Source organism: Heterocephalus glaber, unplaced genomic scaffold (genome assembly GCF_053883595.1).
Source record: "Heterocephalus glaber isolate CG9 unplaced genomic scaffold, H.glaber_assembly_v1.0 deba00001072, whole genome shotgun sequence".
Classification (NCBI taxonomy): domain Eukaryota; kingdom Metazoa; phylum Chordata; class Mammalia; order Rodentia; family Bathyergidae; genus Heterocephalus; species Heterocephalus glaber.
Window position 1 is genome coordinate 1,128,697 of NW_028258189.1, and position 14,712 is coordinate 1,143,408.

Genomic DNA, 14,712 nt, shown 5'->3' on the forward strand with positions numbered 1-14,712 from the left:
GCCCCTTCTGGCAGGATTATCCTTAGCAGGGGTTGGGATAGCTTTCCCCCAGTGGAGCATGTAGCTTGGGAGACCCAGCATGGCAGGTGGGGCTGCAGGCGGTGGCGTGACATGGTAGAGCTTTGGACTTTGAGATGGGATCCACTGACCTGCAGGGAGGCCTGTGGTCTGGGAGGATCCTCCATCTCTGCTGGTCCTGTTTCTGATTCAGAACTGGTGAGTTCTGAAAGCAGGAAAGTCTAATCACCTGTATTTTGCTCTTAACTCCAGACAGAGGTGCATCAAACTTTTTTTTAAAAGGTGGAAGTGTTGACCATTTTTAAGAGGAGAGATCAATTTGTGTTTAGAAATGACCAGGAAAGGTTGGGGACATACCTCTGTGGTGGAGTGCTTGCCTGGCATGTGCACATCTCCAGCACTGAAGGCAGATAAGATAGATGAATAGATATCACTAGATAGCTGAGGATGTAAGTGGCAGAGTGCTAGCTAGCTAGTTGGATAGAGGTGCCTTGTTAGAAAACATATATTAACCTGTGAAAGATTTGTTTTCGTTGCTTAATTTTTTCTGTTACACTTTCCTTCACTAGAAATCAAATTTCTCCACAAACGAGGAAAGAGAAAAATCCAAGCTGAGTTAACCATCAGTAATAGGTGATCAGGGCTTCTACGTATAGAGAGAAGTGAATGCAAAAGTTTTTGTTTATTTGTTCTTCCTTGGATAAGATGGCAGTGTTTGCCTTTTTAAATTCAGTACATCTAAATAGGATTTTCCACAGAAGTAGACTTTTTAAAAGTTATGCATGAGGATGGAGTTGTGTGGACCATGTAAGAATGCCCAGGTAAAACATATATCAGCTCTTAATATATATCTCCCAGAGAGTGGGAAGAAAATACAAAATGTTTCACTTTAGCATGTGAACCACACCCTTATGAGGAGGTAGGGCCATCCAGCATTCCCCTCAGTGATCCAGTGAAGGGGGCAGGGGGACCAGCATTTCATTTAGAGACTAATGCTGTTCATCAGCTATTTACTGGAGCTTCCCTTGGGCCACAACACTGCATCCCTTTCAGTTCCTGAATTTGGGCTCTGTTTTTTTTCCCTCCTGGGATCGGCAGATGGCTCTGTTCCTTCACTATGTCCCATGAAATCAGCCAGTCCTGACAGCCCTGCCTTAGTCTCCCCGTGCCTGAGCTTTCCCAGGCCAGGCACTGTGATGTGGACTGGCTGGTCTCTTATTTTTCTCACTTCCCTGTGAGTGCTTCAGATGCCTCCCTGGCCCCTTTTACCAAGAAGCTTTTGTTGTTGTTGTTGTTGTTGTTGTTGTTGTTGTTTGAGACAGGGTCTGACTATGTAGTTCAGGCTGGCCTTGAGCTCACTGTGTAGCCCAGGATGTCATTGAACTTGTGACCCTCCTGCCTCAGCCTCTTGAGTGCTAGGATCGCAGGCCTGTGCAACCAGACCCAGCAAGACCTGTCTTTCAGAAGGAAACATGTGCCCTTCTTAATACGCACATGACCGAGACATAGAGCTCGTGGATTCCCTGGTACTTCAGGGATCCTCTCCCTGGTGTGATGTTTGTACAAGGGGTGCTTGGAGGAAGGGGAGCTCATGAGGAGCCTCTAAGGGGGCTATTGATGGGACCCCTCAGCCAAATAGCTCTCTCCATAGAAGCCCTCCAGGGTCCCCAGGCCCACCCTGACTCTGCCGCAAGTCTCCCTTGCTAGAAGGGTTTAACTGGGTTGAACTCGTCACTGTCTGCATTATAATCAGGATAAAAGGAAGTAAATATGGACCGATCCGGTGTCACTCAGTCGCCCACCACATGCCCTCTGAGCCATAGTGTGGTCCGTGGGTCAGGAGACCACAAGTGGGCTCACACAGGGCCACCTTCTCAACCTCCTCTAGCACGTGGGACCTGGTGGTGCTGCCCGCTGAGTGGGCCCAGGTGGGACTATGTGCATCTCAGGGTTTCAGAGTCGGCTCTTCTCTTCCAGAATCGAGCGGGTGATGGACAACAACACCACGGTAAAGATGGTGCCCATCAAGATCGTGCACTCAGAGAGCCAGCCCAAGAAGGAGTGTCGCCAGAGCCTAGCATGCCTGGCTGAGCTGCCCGCGCTGCCCAGCGGGCTGGAGCGGGACCAGATCAAGACACTGAGCATGTTGGAGCAGAGCTACTCCCGCTTCTGTGTGTACACACGGCAGGGCCCTGAGGCTCAGGCCCCACCAAAAGCCCAGCCGCCTGCTCCCCAGCCTCTAGGGACCCCCACAGCCCCTGCACTGGACCTCTGTGCATCCCCTCCAGGGCTCAACTACACCAAGACCAAAGAGAAGATGGCAGAGGACCTGAAGTCTGAGGAGCTGGCCAGGGAGATTGTGAGCAAGGATAAGTCCTTGGCCAACATTCTGGATCCCAGCGTGAAAATCAAGACCACCATGGACCTGATGGAGGGAATCTTCCCCAAAGACGAGCATCTCCTGGTGAAGGCTCAGCAGTGGAGGAAGCTGCTCACCAAAATCCCCTCTCCTAGGACCATAGAGGAAAAGTGAGTAGATGCCACCCACCGGTGGGTTCTCGACTGCCCACATCCCTTAAGCTTGGCAAGGCAGGAGAGCATATCTGTGGATTTCCACGATTGCTGTCTCCAGGTGGGGCTGATCTTTATAGGAGCCCCCAGGGCTCATGGCTTTTCTGCAAGTATCCCCAGAGGGAGGGCAGGCCTATAGGCATAGTGACCTTGGGGCCTGGAGGAGGCAGTAAAGTCTGTGCAGCAGCAATGTCCTGGGCTTGAGGCCGGCCTGATCGGCATGCGTCCCACAGGGCTCCTTTCTGGAGCCTAAGACAGGTTCTTGGAGAGGCCACTGATTGCCCAGGGGCCGGCTGGTGCCTTCCAGGGAGGCTCGGGCTGGTACACTGGAGAGGAAGCTCCTTGTTTCCAGTGGGAAGAGACCAGGACCATGCTCTAAGCCTGAGTCTTACAAGCAAACTAACTGAGATAGAAAGGACCCAGAGAAGGTGTGACAGTGCCGAAGACATCTGCACCAAGCGTTGGCAAACTGTGGCCCCTGGGCCCAAGCCTACCTATTGCCACAGGGACACTGCTGTGCAGTTTATTGAAAAATAAGTGTATTGACCTCTGCGTGAACACACTGGTTTTAGTTAGTTTTGTAAATAACACTCATTTGACCACACTGGGGCGTGCAGCGACATCTTTCCTGCTGATTGCATAGCCTCTGTCCCCACAAGCATCATTCAGTGGCAGAAGGGCAGTGCTTCCCTCTGAAGGACAGCAGAGGAGAAACAGGGCCAAGTCGGAGCCAGGCACGAGGGGAACGGAGGAGGCTGCCTGTAAAAGGGGTCAGCGTCTGTAGGGTCACCTGCATCCTCCCCCCCCGCGCCCCAGCTCTCCACATGCAGCCTGGGCTGTCACCTCTGCAGCACAGATTTTTATATGGTTCTGCTCATCTGAGATGTCTGCCCTTGTTAAAAACGCCTCCACTGTTGGGCTGGGGATATAGCTCACTGGTAGAGAGCTTGCCTAGCCTATGTGTGGCCTGAGTCCACTCTCCAGCGCTGTGAAACCAAACAAGCAGTAAAAACCACTCATGCAGACTTTGTAAGCACCCATGAGGCAAGGTTTGGTTTTTTTTTCCTTTTTTTCTTTTTGGTACCGGGGATTGAATTCAGGACCTTAATGCTTGCCAGGCAGTTGCAGGCACCACTGAGCTAAATCCCTGGCCCTATTTTTTTTTCTTTTTAGCTTTCTTACCTACTTTCTTTTCCTCCTCTGGCTGTCACCTCTTGGCTGGTATCCTTTTGCTAGTGCCAGCTGGGATTTGTCACAACTCAGGAGCAGGTCCAAAAGGTGCATGTGTGCATATGGTTGCAGCTAACTTAAGTTCTGACCTTTTTACCTAGGGAAGAAGGGCCAAGTGTGCCGGCTGCTGTGTCTCTGGCCACCAATTCCACCTACTACAGCACCTCCGCCCCCAAGGCCGAACTGCTAATCAAGATGAAGGCCCTGCGGCAGCAGGAGCCTGAGGAGGATTCAGGGAGTAACTTGGACCGAGATCTGTCCCTGAAGAAGGTAGGAAAGAAAATCCCAAACTAGAACCACATATTGGATCCATGTACGGTGGCTGGTGCCTGTAGACCCAGCTACGTGGGAGTCAGGCAGGAAGATCGCTTGAGCCCAGGAGGTCCGGGGCACCCTAGGCAACATAGCAAGACCCCATTTTAAAATAAAGGGACTCCACAGGCCCTGCACCATGTCTGAGAGCATTTGCACGTGGCTCTCCTGTAGGACGGGGAAATACAGGGCAACAGTGGCAGACCCTTCATGGTTTATTTCTCGGTTCTGATCTGTGTTCTCACTTTCTACAGGGGTCTCTCTGCCATCTTTTTCTTCTTTTTTTCTTTTGGTACTGGGGATTGAACTCAGGTCCTTGCGCTTGCACAGCAGGCAGCCAAACCACTGAGCTAAATCCCTGGCCTTCTGCCATCCTTTCCTATAAGATCCATGTCAAATTAGTTTAACTGGGTACTCTTTAAGTTCAGCAGAGCTGTCTCTTCTCCCCCAACTGAAATCCAGGAGACTTAATTGTATGACCTTCAGTGTATCACCTGTGCTGTCCTCTTTGAATATCGGGTTCAAATATCCATAACCTGATGACTATAAAGAAATCCAGCAGTCAGTCAGAAACCACCTTCTCTAGGCAGGGGTGGTGGTGCATGCCTGTAATCCCAGCACTCGGGAGACTAAGGCAGGAGGATCACAAGTTTGAGACCAACCTGGGCTACTTAGTGAGACCTAGTCTCATGGAAGAAGGTGCTTTGTCAGTTAAAAGGCATCTGTGTCCAACTCCTACGTACCCAGCCTGGCTCTTGAGGCCCCAGCAGTAGACAGAATACAGAATAGGGCCTTCTCTAAGGGAGCTTATGCACTCATGGGAGAGGTGGACACCATCACAAAGACAAATGTACTGTACAGTTCAGGCTCAGCAAATCTGGCCACCACTTGCTTTTGTAAATAGTTTTATTGAGGCACAGCCACACCCCCTCATTTGCATGTGGACTATGGTGCCTTTCGTAGGACAGTAGCAAAATTGAGTAGTCATGACGGTGATTGTTGTAGAGCTAGAGCGGGGTAAAGTGTTAGACAAACGGGTGAGATTGCGGAGAGGGGTCTGAAGAGGACACACGTGAGAGGCAAGCCCTGGGAAGGTCTGACGCGTGAGGGAGGGCAAATGGGTGCACAGGTCCTGAGGAGAAGCAGCAGAGGCTGGGGCCTGGAGCTGAGGGGACAAGCGAGGACAGGATAGCATTAGAACAGGACTAAGGGACAAATCATGGGCGACAGCCATGACAGTCCCTGCAGGGACAGAGTTAGCCAACATCATTCCTGTTACATTAGGGTAACTCCACACGTGTCAGCTGGCCCGACCCATGACGCCACAGAGGCACCTGATTTATACGTGAGGGATGCAGCATGGCCAAAGACAGGCGCCAGGGACAGCGTGTATGGTTTATTCCCAGGGCCTTGATTCCCCTTACCCATGAGCACTGGGGACAGAAAAGAGGGGGCGGCATTGTGTTTGCTGTGGGCCCTGCATGGCCGAGAGGGCATCCATAAAAACTGCTGGTTTGTTTGTTTGTGACAAGACCGTTGCAAATGATTATGTTGAAAGGATGCTTGTATCATTAGTGATTTTTAAAATGCCACTGATTGATTTTAGTATATGTGCTGCCGAAGTGAGCACAACCACTGATTGATTTTCAATATGATAGACATGCTTAAACTTGAAGTCTTGGAGGATTGTGGTTTTAGGGGGAAACAGAGGGGTGGGCACAGGGCCCACAGAGAAAAGATACTGGTTTTCCCTTGGAGTAGAACCAAAAGTGTGTGCTTGGTGCCCACCCAGTTGGAGGAAGCGAAGTGTCCAGGGCTCCACCCCCGAGCCTTGGCCCATCACAATTGAGAGGTGAGAGGCAGCACAGGCCTGGTGCCTCCAGCACACTCTCATCCTTATCTCCCGGCCTGGCCTGGTGTGTGTGCAAGAAGCAAGCAGAGGAAGCCAGCCGTGGGCGCGCACACCTGTAATCCCAGCTAGCAGGCAGGAGGACCACAAGGTCCGGGCCAGCCTGGACAGCTTCGTGAGATCCTGTCTCAAAGAGTGAATTGAGCTGGGGATGGAGCTCAGCATTCCTGTGTGGTCTGGGCTATTCATTTGTGTGTCCATACTGTGTAAATGGCCCTTTAACAAAGGCGGGGCAAATATTTTTATTAAACATTTGACCCCAACACTGCAAAATAAATAAGTAAATGAATAAACCAAAATTTGGCACATAAAAGAATCAATAAGGGAATTTGGAGTCCTTTCAGACTGCCAAGTTTCAAGATGCCCAGGCCAGGTCATATTTTGAAGTCCTGTTTTCATACACTGATGAGAAATCTTCATCGCTATAATTGCTGAAGAAAATATACTGAGGGGCTGGGGTGTAACCCAGGGGTAGAGCGTGTGCTTACTGCTTGCAAGGCCCTGGTTCCACCTGGCAACCCACATCCCACCAAAAAAACCCAGCAGATCTGCTGGGTAACACTGGCTGGTGGTCCTCCACGTGCAGGTATCTCCACTCCTTGAGGTATCCATTCATTAGGACTGGCATTGGGCAAGAATTTGGAAAGTTTTTGTCTTGTGCTTTTCCCCTCAAATGATGACTGTCTAAACTGGGGCCACAAAGCAGGGCATGGTGGCACACGCCTGTAATCCCAGCACTTGGGAGGCAGTGGCAGGAGTTCAAGGCCATGAGTTGGAGGCCAGCCTGGGCTACACAGGGAGTTCAAGCGCAGGCTGAGCTACATAGCAAGACCTTGTCTCATGGAACAAAAATGAATAAATAAATAGGGCCATGTTTTCAGCTGTGGGATTTGGAGCTGATTTAAGTAATCTTCCCAGATGGCTAGGTAAATACATATATCACACACACACACACAGGCACAGAGAGAGAAGGAGAGAGGGAACATTTCTGAAAGGGCTGGGGGTGTAGGACAGTGTTACAGCCCTTGCCTAACATAGCAAAGCCCTGGTCCCTTCCCCAGCACCACAGACACGTGAGAGAGGACATAAAAGAAGTTCAGACATGTTCATTATTTAAATTGTAAGGAAATAAAATGTCTCGCCATCCTGTGTCTCTGGAGCCTGACCTAGAAAAGCCAAAGCAGTTTATAAATCCCATCTGGTCCTTCCTGGGGAAGAAGTGCACATCTTAGTTTTAATCACAGCGGAGCCTGTCACCAGGAAACTGCTTAAGGTTAATCTGTGGGCCAGCATCAGCCTAAGGCAGATCCAGCTGAGAGGAGACAGTCCTGATTAGAGCTTGGCCCTTTCCTGTGAGCCAGCCTCATTATGTTTGTTTTGCTTACGGAAATGCTAGATGGACATTCTCTTTACACAGCATCTGAGGTGGAGACCTCAGTTTGAAGTACAGATGTCCTGCCATGCTCTGGTGTTTCTCCTATTGAGACTTGACCTTTCCTGCAGAAGTGGACAGCGGGCCAGTGGACAGCGGGCCAGGGGTTTTCACTCGCTTGTGCTTTAGGAAATGGGGCAGGCCATTCCTGTCCCATGTTGACAGTAACTGATACGTACCAGGCACCCCCTGTGTGCCAGGTTGAGCACTCTCCACACTGTAATTGCAGCCATCTTAGCGTCAGTGCTGCCCGGGTGGGCAGCCATTGCTCCTGTGTTGTGACAGGATGTTCTGTCCGGGAGAGCGGAAGTGAGCCTCATATCTTACTCTCCAGGCCAGTCATCAGTTGATTCTTTAAACCAGTTCCAAACCCCAAGCTGAGACCATGGCCTTCTTTTTGATAGTTGTCATTCGGAGGCACAGCACAACATGGAACTTCCCAGGTCCTTGCCTGATGCCAGTCCTGACTTGAATGAAAACCTCCTCTTCTTCCTCTCCCTGTGGGTCAGAGTCCTCCTTGGACCTGCCTGTTCACATGCATGATTTTGTCTTGCTTTTGGTTTGCATGCCTGAGCACTATTTGACTTTTCAGTCCACGTGGAGCTCGCCCAAGGAAGCCCGGTATCCTTGGATGAAACTGCTTTAGTTGAGTGCAACTCTGACAGGGCTGAGCTCTCCAAAGGCAGCTTGAGATTTCTCTGCTGACCGTTGCTTCTCTAGGGTTCACCCTGCCAGGGTAAACACCCGTTGGCTTGTGCTGTGGGTGGGTTCCATGGCAGGGAGGCCAGCTCAGTTAGAGCAGCTCATGACTCAAGACTTTGGTCATAAGTTAAAACTAAAATTCCGGACATAACCCAAATTCATATGTTAGGCTGGTCGTAACTTGAGGGTCCACTGCGTAATTTGATGGTGGAATGAACTTCACAGCTGAGTGCCATGGCACATTCCTGTAGTGCCAACTATGGGAGGCTGAGGCAGGAGGATCAGGGTGGGAGGGTGTAACTTAGCCTTCCCTGGGCTCAATGCCCTTAATGCAAAAAAAAAAGAAAGAAAATTCACCCAGTTGTGCAGAATCATACGCAGGAGGCGTGTGAGGCTCCTGGCAAGGGGTGCAGGCATAGGCTGAGCTAACGAGTTGTTTCCATGTTGCCCTGCATCCCTGCAGCAGGAGCTCATCGACAGCATCGGTCGCAAGCTGCAGGTGCTCCGAGAAGCCCGAGAAAGCCTGCTGGAGGACATCCAGGCCAACACCGTGCTGGGGGACGAGGTGGAGGCCATCGCGAAAGACATCTGCAAACCCAATGAGTTCAACAAGTTCCGAATGTTCATCGGAGACTTGGACAAAGTGGTGAACCTGCTGCTGTCCCTGTCGGGCCGCCTGGCCCGGGTGGAAAATGCCCTCAATAACTTGGAAGACAGCCCTTCTCCTGGCGATCGGGTACCCACACACGCGTTGGCTGCAAACAGACGGGCAGGGAAGGCTGTCCCCCGGGTGCTGGGAAGGGCAGCTGTTTGGAGGGCAGATGCTGTGGGCACAGTCAGTGCCCATGGCCGCTCTGTCCTTTGAGGGGGAGAGTGCATGCTGCTGAGGTGCAGTGAGTTGCGCCACTGTCTTTGGATGCAGCACTGCTAGCATCTCCCTCCTTTAGCTGTCTTTTCAGATCCTTCCCTTGGTCTTTACTCACAAGCATCTCTTCCTGGAACACAGGCTTCCTTTTAACTTTATCATGTGTCACTCCGTTGCCTGAGCTCACCCCCCTCTGAAAAAGCAGAAGTACTCAGTGATAGAGAACATTTTGGTATATTGCCACTGTGATATAACGCAGTGTGTCCAGCCACCTAAATAGGGTCAAAGGGCTTGTCTAAGTTTGCTTCCACTCCTGAGATGACATTCCTTAATGAGTCTGTTTCAGTTTTGTTATATGCAAAATACTTTACTCCTCGGTCAAATATTACTGGTAAAACATCTTGTTCTGTTCTTTACACACAATAAGCCTTGAAACTGGTCATTTATTAGGATACACATGTGTATCCACACACATATACATGCACACATTTTATCTTTCCTGCAGCTGCCAGGCACTGGTGACTTTGACAGATTTTTTGTGAACTGAGCTATATGTCCAGAACCAGACAACATCTCCTACCCACCGACCCCCCCCCTTTTTTTTTTTTCTTTTGGTACCATTGATCAAACTAAGGATCTTGTGATTGTGAGGCAGATATGGCACCTAAATCCCCATCCCCTCTTAAATCCCTTTATATTGGAAGAAATTGGCCTGCTCAGCCCTCTCCCCATGAAAATATATCGTCTCTCTGTTTCAGTCACACTGAAGACCAAGATATTCCTCTGAAGTGAGCCAGAGGCCCTGGAAGTTTTGTGGTCACAGTACTTCACAGAAGTGGCTCTCCAAGAGCACTTGCAGTTTCTAGCCACTACTTTGTGACAGTGGTACTAGTTCTTCTGCTTTACTGACCCCCTTCCATTCCTGGTGTGTTGCAAAGTGCTGCGTACCCTTGCACATGCCCCGTGGCTGCAGAGCAGCTGTCCTGGTGCTCAGGCGGAAGTCAGGATCTTGGCTACCAGGGGGAGCCCATTGGCTGAGCAAGGACTTGTGCTTCCATGTGCAAGGCCCTGTAGCAAAGAGAGAAACTTGAGCTAAGGGAATGAATGCCTGGCCCCTTCCAGCCTGCTCATGAGGACACTGTCCCATCCCTTCCTCTCCTAGTTTTCCTTCAACTTGAATTAAGTAGGGAAACGAGATGCATGTTCTGTGAGAAGAGAGAATGTGAGTCTCGTGTGCTGGGAACAGGGTTGTGTCCCCCAGAACAGAATCCTCCTAAGGGGTCCGATCCCCAGACACTCACGCACCCTCCGGTCACCATCCCATCCTCTGTCTTATGTCCTTCTCTTTGACTGCACCCACAGGTTCTGTCTGTCAGGAGGTCGAGACATCCTGCCCCAGAATTTCACCATCTTTCCTCCTTGCCAACCTTCCCATAGCATTGTCAAGGAAAGGGCATGGATGTAAACAGCATCCACAAGTCCTTCAACCTTGTGAGCACCTGAAAATTCCATAGTTTTGGGTCCCCTCTTCACTTTTGCTGCTCACCACAATTTGTTATTTGTTCAAGGCAGGTGGGAGAGAACGAGGTCAGGACACTGGGGAGAAACCCAGGGGGTCCATGCATGGCTTCTAAGAGGCTGGGACAGGTGCCTGCTGCAGCCACAAGGCACCTGCCATCCACACCCCTGGCATTTCTGTATGGGTCCCATCCTGTCTCAGGCAACATCAGGATTTCCTTGGACCATCTGATGGAGTAGCCCCCTACCCTGACCCATTTTCAGGGGTTGGGCGGAGCATCTGCCTTAGTCCTGGTCATCAACAGGCTCATGTCTCTGTCTCCCCACAGCAGTTGCTGCTGGAGAAGCAGAGAGTCCTCATCCAGCAGCACGAGGATGCCAAGGAACTCAAAGAGAACCTGGATTGCCGTGAACGCATCGTGTTTGACATCCTGGCTGCCTACCTCAGCGAGGAGAGCCTGGCAGACTATGAGCACTTCGTGAAGATGAAGTCGGCCCTCATCATTGAGCAGCGGGAGCTGGAGGACAAAATCCACCTGGGGGAAGAGCAGCTGAAGAGCCTGCTCGACAGCCTGCAGCCCAAAAGAGCCAAGTAAGTGGCCAGTCAGCCTGGCAGAGGGCAACCACGGCCTCGGAGCTCCATCGCCATGGATGGGTTCACTTAATGAACCTTTTAGTTTCTGTTTGGAACGGAGCCATTTCCCTCACACATGACTACATGAGACGCCAGGCACTGGTTGGTGTGGTCCCTATGGACCCACTATGCTGGGGCTGTGGGACTCACAGACTGTCACTGCAATTCCTCCATCTTCTGATGCCAAACCAGCTGCCTGGGAAGATACATCCTCAGGATGCATGAGAGGGGACTCCCTGGTGCACATCTTCCCAAGGATTCCATCTAGGCATGGGCTGCTGGATTTTGTCTTTGCCGGGCCCTCAGTGTGAGTGTCCGTCGTCTCTACCCTATAATCATGTTCCTTGACCCGGCAAAGTCAGGATGAGAATTATAATTGATTACCATGTAGGAGAGATGAATGGTTTCCTAATGGTTGAAAACCAGCTGGGAAATGGACAGCCTATATGTTGGGTGCAGTCACTGTAAGATTACAAGTGCCACTTAAATGATTTGCATGCTTTAGAACTCACGCACATGACAGACAAACCACTGTGGTCCTTCTCACCTGGCATCAGAGGTTCAGTGATGTTATTCAGCCAAGTAAGAGTACTTTGTTATATGTGTCCAATACTAATGTGCTTGTTAGCTATTTATTTCCTGAGACCCATGGAATATTTTTCTAGTTTCTTTTCCCCCAGAACATTAATCTTACGCACATATAGTCATTCATGATCATTGGTTTTTCTCTGTTTTGCCACCAAGTTTGCCCCCAAACATTGAAGGGCACATTCCATGTACTGTAAGAGCTTTCCTCTGCCTTATCAGGGCCCTGTGGACTCTCTCAACTCTTAAACTTGACATGTTTTTGCTGCAGAGTTTAAAGATCCTGTGCCTCTTTTGGGGGTTGAAATGACAGATATCTAAAGAGAGACTCATTAAATGACAGCATCCTGCTGTGGTTTCCATTGGCAATCAGAGACTGAGAGGAAATATTGGCAGGTCACATGTCTGATGAAGGATTTGTACCCACAGTGGACAAAGACCTTGGAAAATCCACGAGTAGGAAAATGAACAGCCCAGTTGAACAGTTAAAAAGAGGGGAGCAGACTTGAACAGACAGTTCACCAAAGAAGATATACGTGTGACAGATAAGCACAGGCAGCGATGTCCAGCTGCTGATGACATGGTTGTGACCTGCTGATTTTAACCTAATAATTGTCCGTCCCATGTGTTGCTGAAAAAAGTTCATCTAATCAGAGCCATGGTTAATGGCTTTGGTTATCCCTCAGATAACTGGATGTGTATGGAATGTTTGTTCCTCATTTCTCTCACTCCCTTGAGGAGTGTTACAGCGGGTGTGGTGAGTTTCTCCCTTGGTTAGCAATAACCACGGCCTTCCTAAAATGTGTTCATATGCATGCACACCCATGCGCACACACATACTGAACCTGATATGCAGGCACCTCGTGGATGTGAATGCTTTTTCTACAGCTGAGTTCCATCAGGCACCCCCAGTCTTGCAGGTGCTGACACCTGTGCCCGCTCTCATTCTCGCCTTTGACAGCTGCCCAGTTCCAAAAGGATGAGTGCTTTCAGAGGTGCTCATGCTGAAGGACCCTAGTTAGCAAGACGCTGATCGACCCACTTGCCTGCCCTTTAGATGAACTCAAAAGGAGGAAGCTTAGAAACCTCCTCCCCTTAGAGTCTCTTAGAAACAACAATCAACTATTGTTTTACAAATGTTCTAACAGCAGGACTTTCCGCTTCTGTACCTTTTGCTTGCTTTACTAGTTCTATCCCATAAGGGGGCCTAGAAACTGCTGGCCTCAAAGGTGTATAAAATATGTTAATCTCCCCCCAGTCGAGGCTTGAGTCTGATGCTTGCCTCGGTCCCAGTTGGTAATAAACTCCTTTGTGGATTTAATATGTCTCTGGTTGGTTCTTTCTCGCTGGGTGTAACATTCTTGGAGGCCCCAGCGAGATAGCCAGCTGCTCTGGAGCTTATTATCTTGGAGCCTTTGTTTCTTATTAGGAGAGACCAGGATCAGACACCGGCAGTGTTTGGCCCCTCTGGACACCGGTCTATGGAAGGAGAGGCCACCCTGATGGTATTGCGGGGCTCCAGGTAGACCTGTCCCAGCTGGGCCCTATCACCGATCAACCCACAGGAGTTTATCCAGGAAGCCTCTAGAGGTAAGAATTGAATGATTCTTAGTGCACTGTGGGTAGGTAAGAGGAAGCCGGACGCAGCATAGGTTCCCTTACCTAGAGTCTCTTTGTGACAGCAAGCAGACTCAACTGGGTCGGAGTCCTCAGAAAAGAAGAGTGACTCCCTGGGTTGGGTCCAAATCCATTCGGCCCCAGAGGTTTATCTGACCAAAGTCTGTTTTTGTCTGTTTATTGTTATCTGTCTGTCTGCTTGCTTTGTGTGCCTTTTGCATTTTCACAGGCTGAAATTATGGGTTCCTCACAGTCCATGGAAGGAACTCCACTTGACTGTGTTTTGAATAACTTCAAAAAAATTTATTCCACAGACAGAAAATGAATATGGGATAAAATTTTCTAAAGGCAAATTGTGAACTCTGTGCCAATCAGAATGGCCAAGTTTCGGAGTCATTTGGCCCCCAGTGGAAATTGATTCTGTGCACATTACTCGCAAGATTTGAAATGTCACGGGAGTCAGGGCCCCACAGGTCCCGATCGACCTTTGACATTCAGTAGGGACAGGACTATGGTCCATCAGCCCCTTCTTCCTCCTCCCTTTTTCCTTTAAAACAGAGCCTGGGGGAGGATTGATTTATGTCCCTTTTGCAACTAGTGATCTTTACAATTGGAAACATCAAAATCCCCCCTTCTCTGAAAAACCTCAGGCATTAATTTCTTCTTGAGTCTGTTTTTCATACCCATCAGCCAACCTAGGATGATTGCCAGCAGCTTTTAAAGATCCTGTTCATCACTGAGGAATGGGACCGCATTTGTCAACAGTCAAAGAGGCCCTGGGGCCAAACCCCAGCATCACTCCCAGAACTCTAGGGCATTCGGCCAAGGCTGAAACAGTATTTCCATTGTGATACCCTGAGTGGGACCCCAATGATGATGATGGTAAGAGGAGGCTGGGGACCTACTACCAACACTTATTAGGGGGACTCCAGGCAGCGGCCAGAAAGCCCACTAATTTGAGTAAGGTAAGTGAGGTTCACCAGGGAAAAACAGAGTCTCCGGCTGCATTTTTGGAGAGTCTCATGGAAGCCTATAGAGTTTTTCACTCCTATTGACCCAGAGGCTCCCAAAAATGCAGCAGCTTTAAATCTGGCCTGTGTTTCCCAGTTGGCCCCAGGCTTTAAAAAAAAATGACAGAAATTGGAGGGATTTGAGAGAAAGAATAGGACTGAACTCCTGAGCATAGCTCAGAAAGTTTATGATAACTGTGATGCCCCCCGCAAGGAAGTCCTAGCCAAGAAACTGGGAAAAGTCACTATTTCTGCATTCCAGACACAAGAGACAGTCCCTCTGGACAGATAAAGAGAAAGCCACCTTTT

At 49.8% G+C, this 14,712-nt stretch overlaps 1 protein-coding gene across 4 annotated transcripts in view; it reads left to right on the forward strand.

Annotated features, from left to right (window-relative positions):
• The window catches only part of Shroom2 (shroom family member 2), a 141,072-nt gene extending 127,975 nt beyond the window's left edge, over positions 1 to 13,097 (forward strand). For 2 of the 4 annotated variants that reach the window (XM_021246350.2, XM_087209907.1), the window contains 4 exons: positions 1,996 to 2,547; positions 3,921 to 4,089; positions 8,638 to 8,910; positions 10,887 to 13,097. In XM_021246350.2, coding sequence (XP_021102009.2) covers positions 1,996 to 2,547; positions 3,921 to 4,089; positions 8,638 to 8,910; positions 10,887 to 11,153 — 1,261 coding nt within the window. In that variant the 3' untranslated portion in view covers positions 11,154 to 13,097. The remainder of the gene's footprint in view (positions 1 to 1,995; positions 2,548 to 3,920; positions 4,090 to 8,637; positions 8,911 to 10,886) is intronic. The other 2 variants (XM_087209906.1, XM_087209905.1) reach the window with 2 other exon arrangements.
• Positions 13,098 to 14,712: the final 1,615 nt, after the last annotated feature.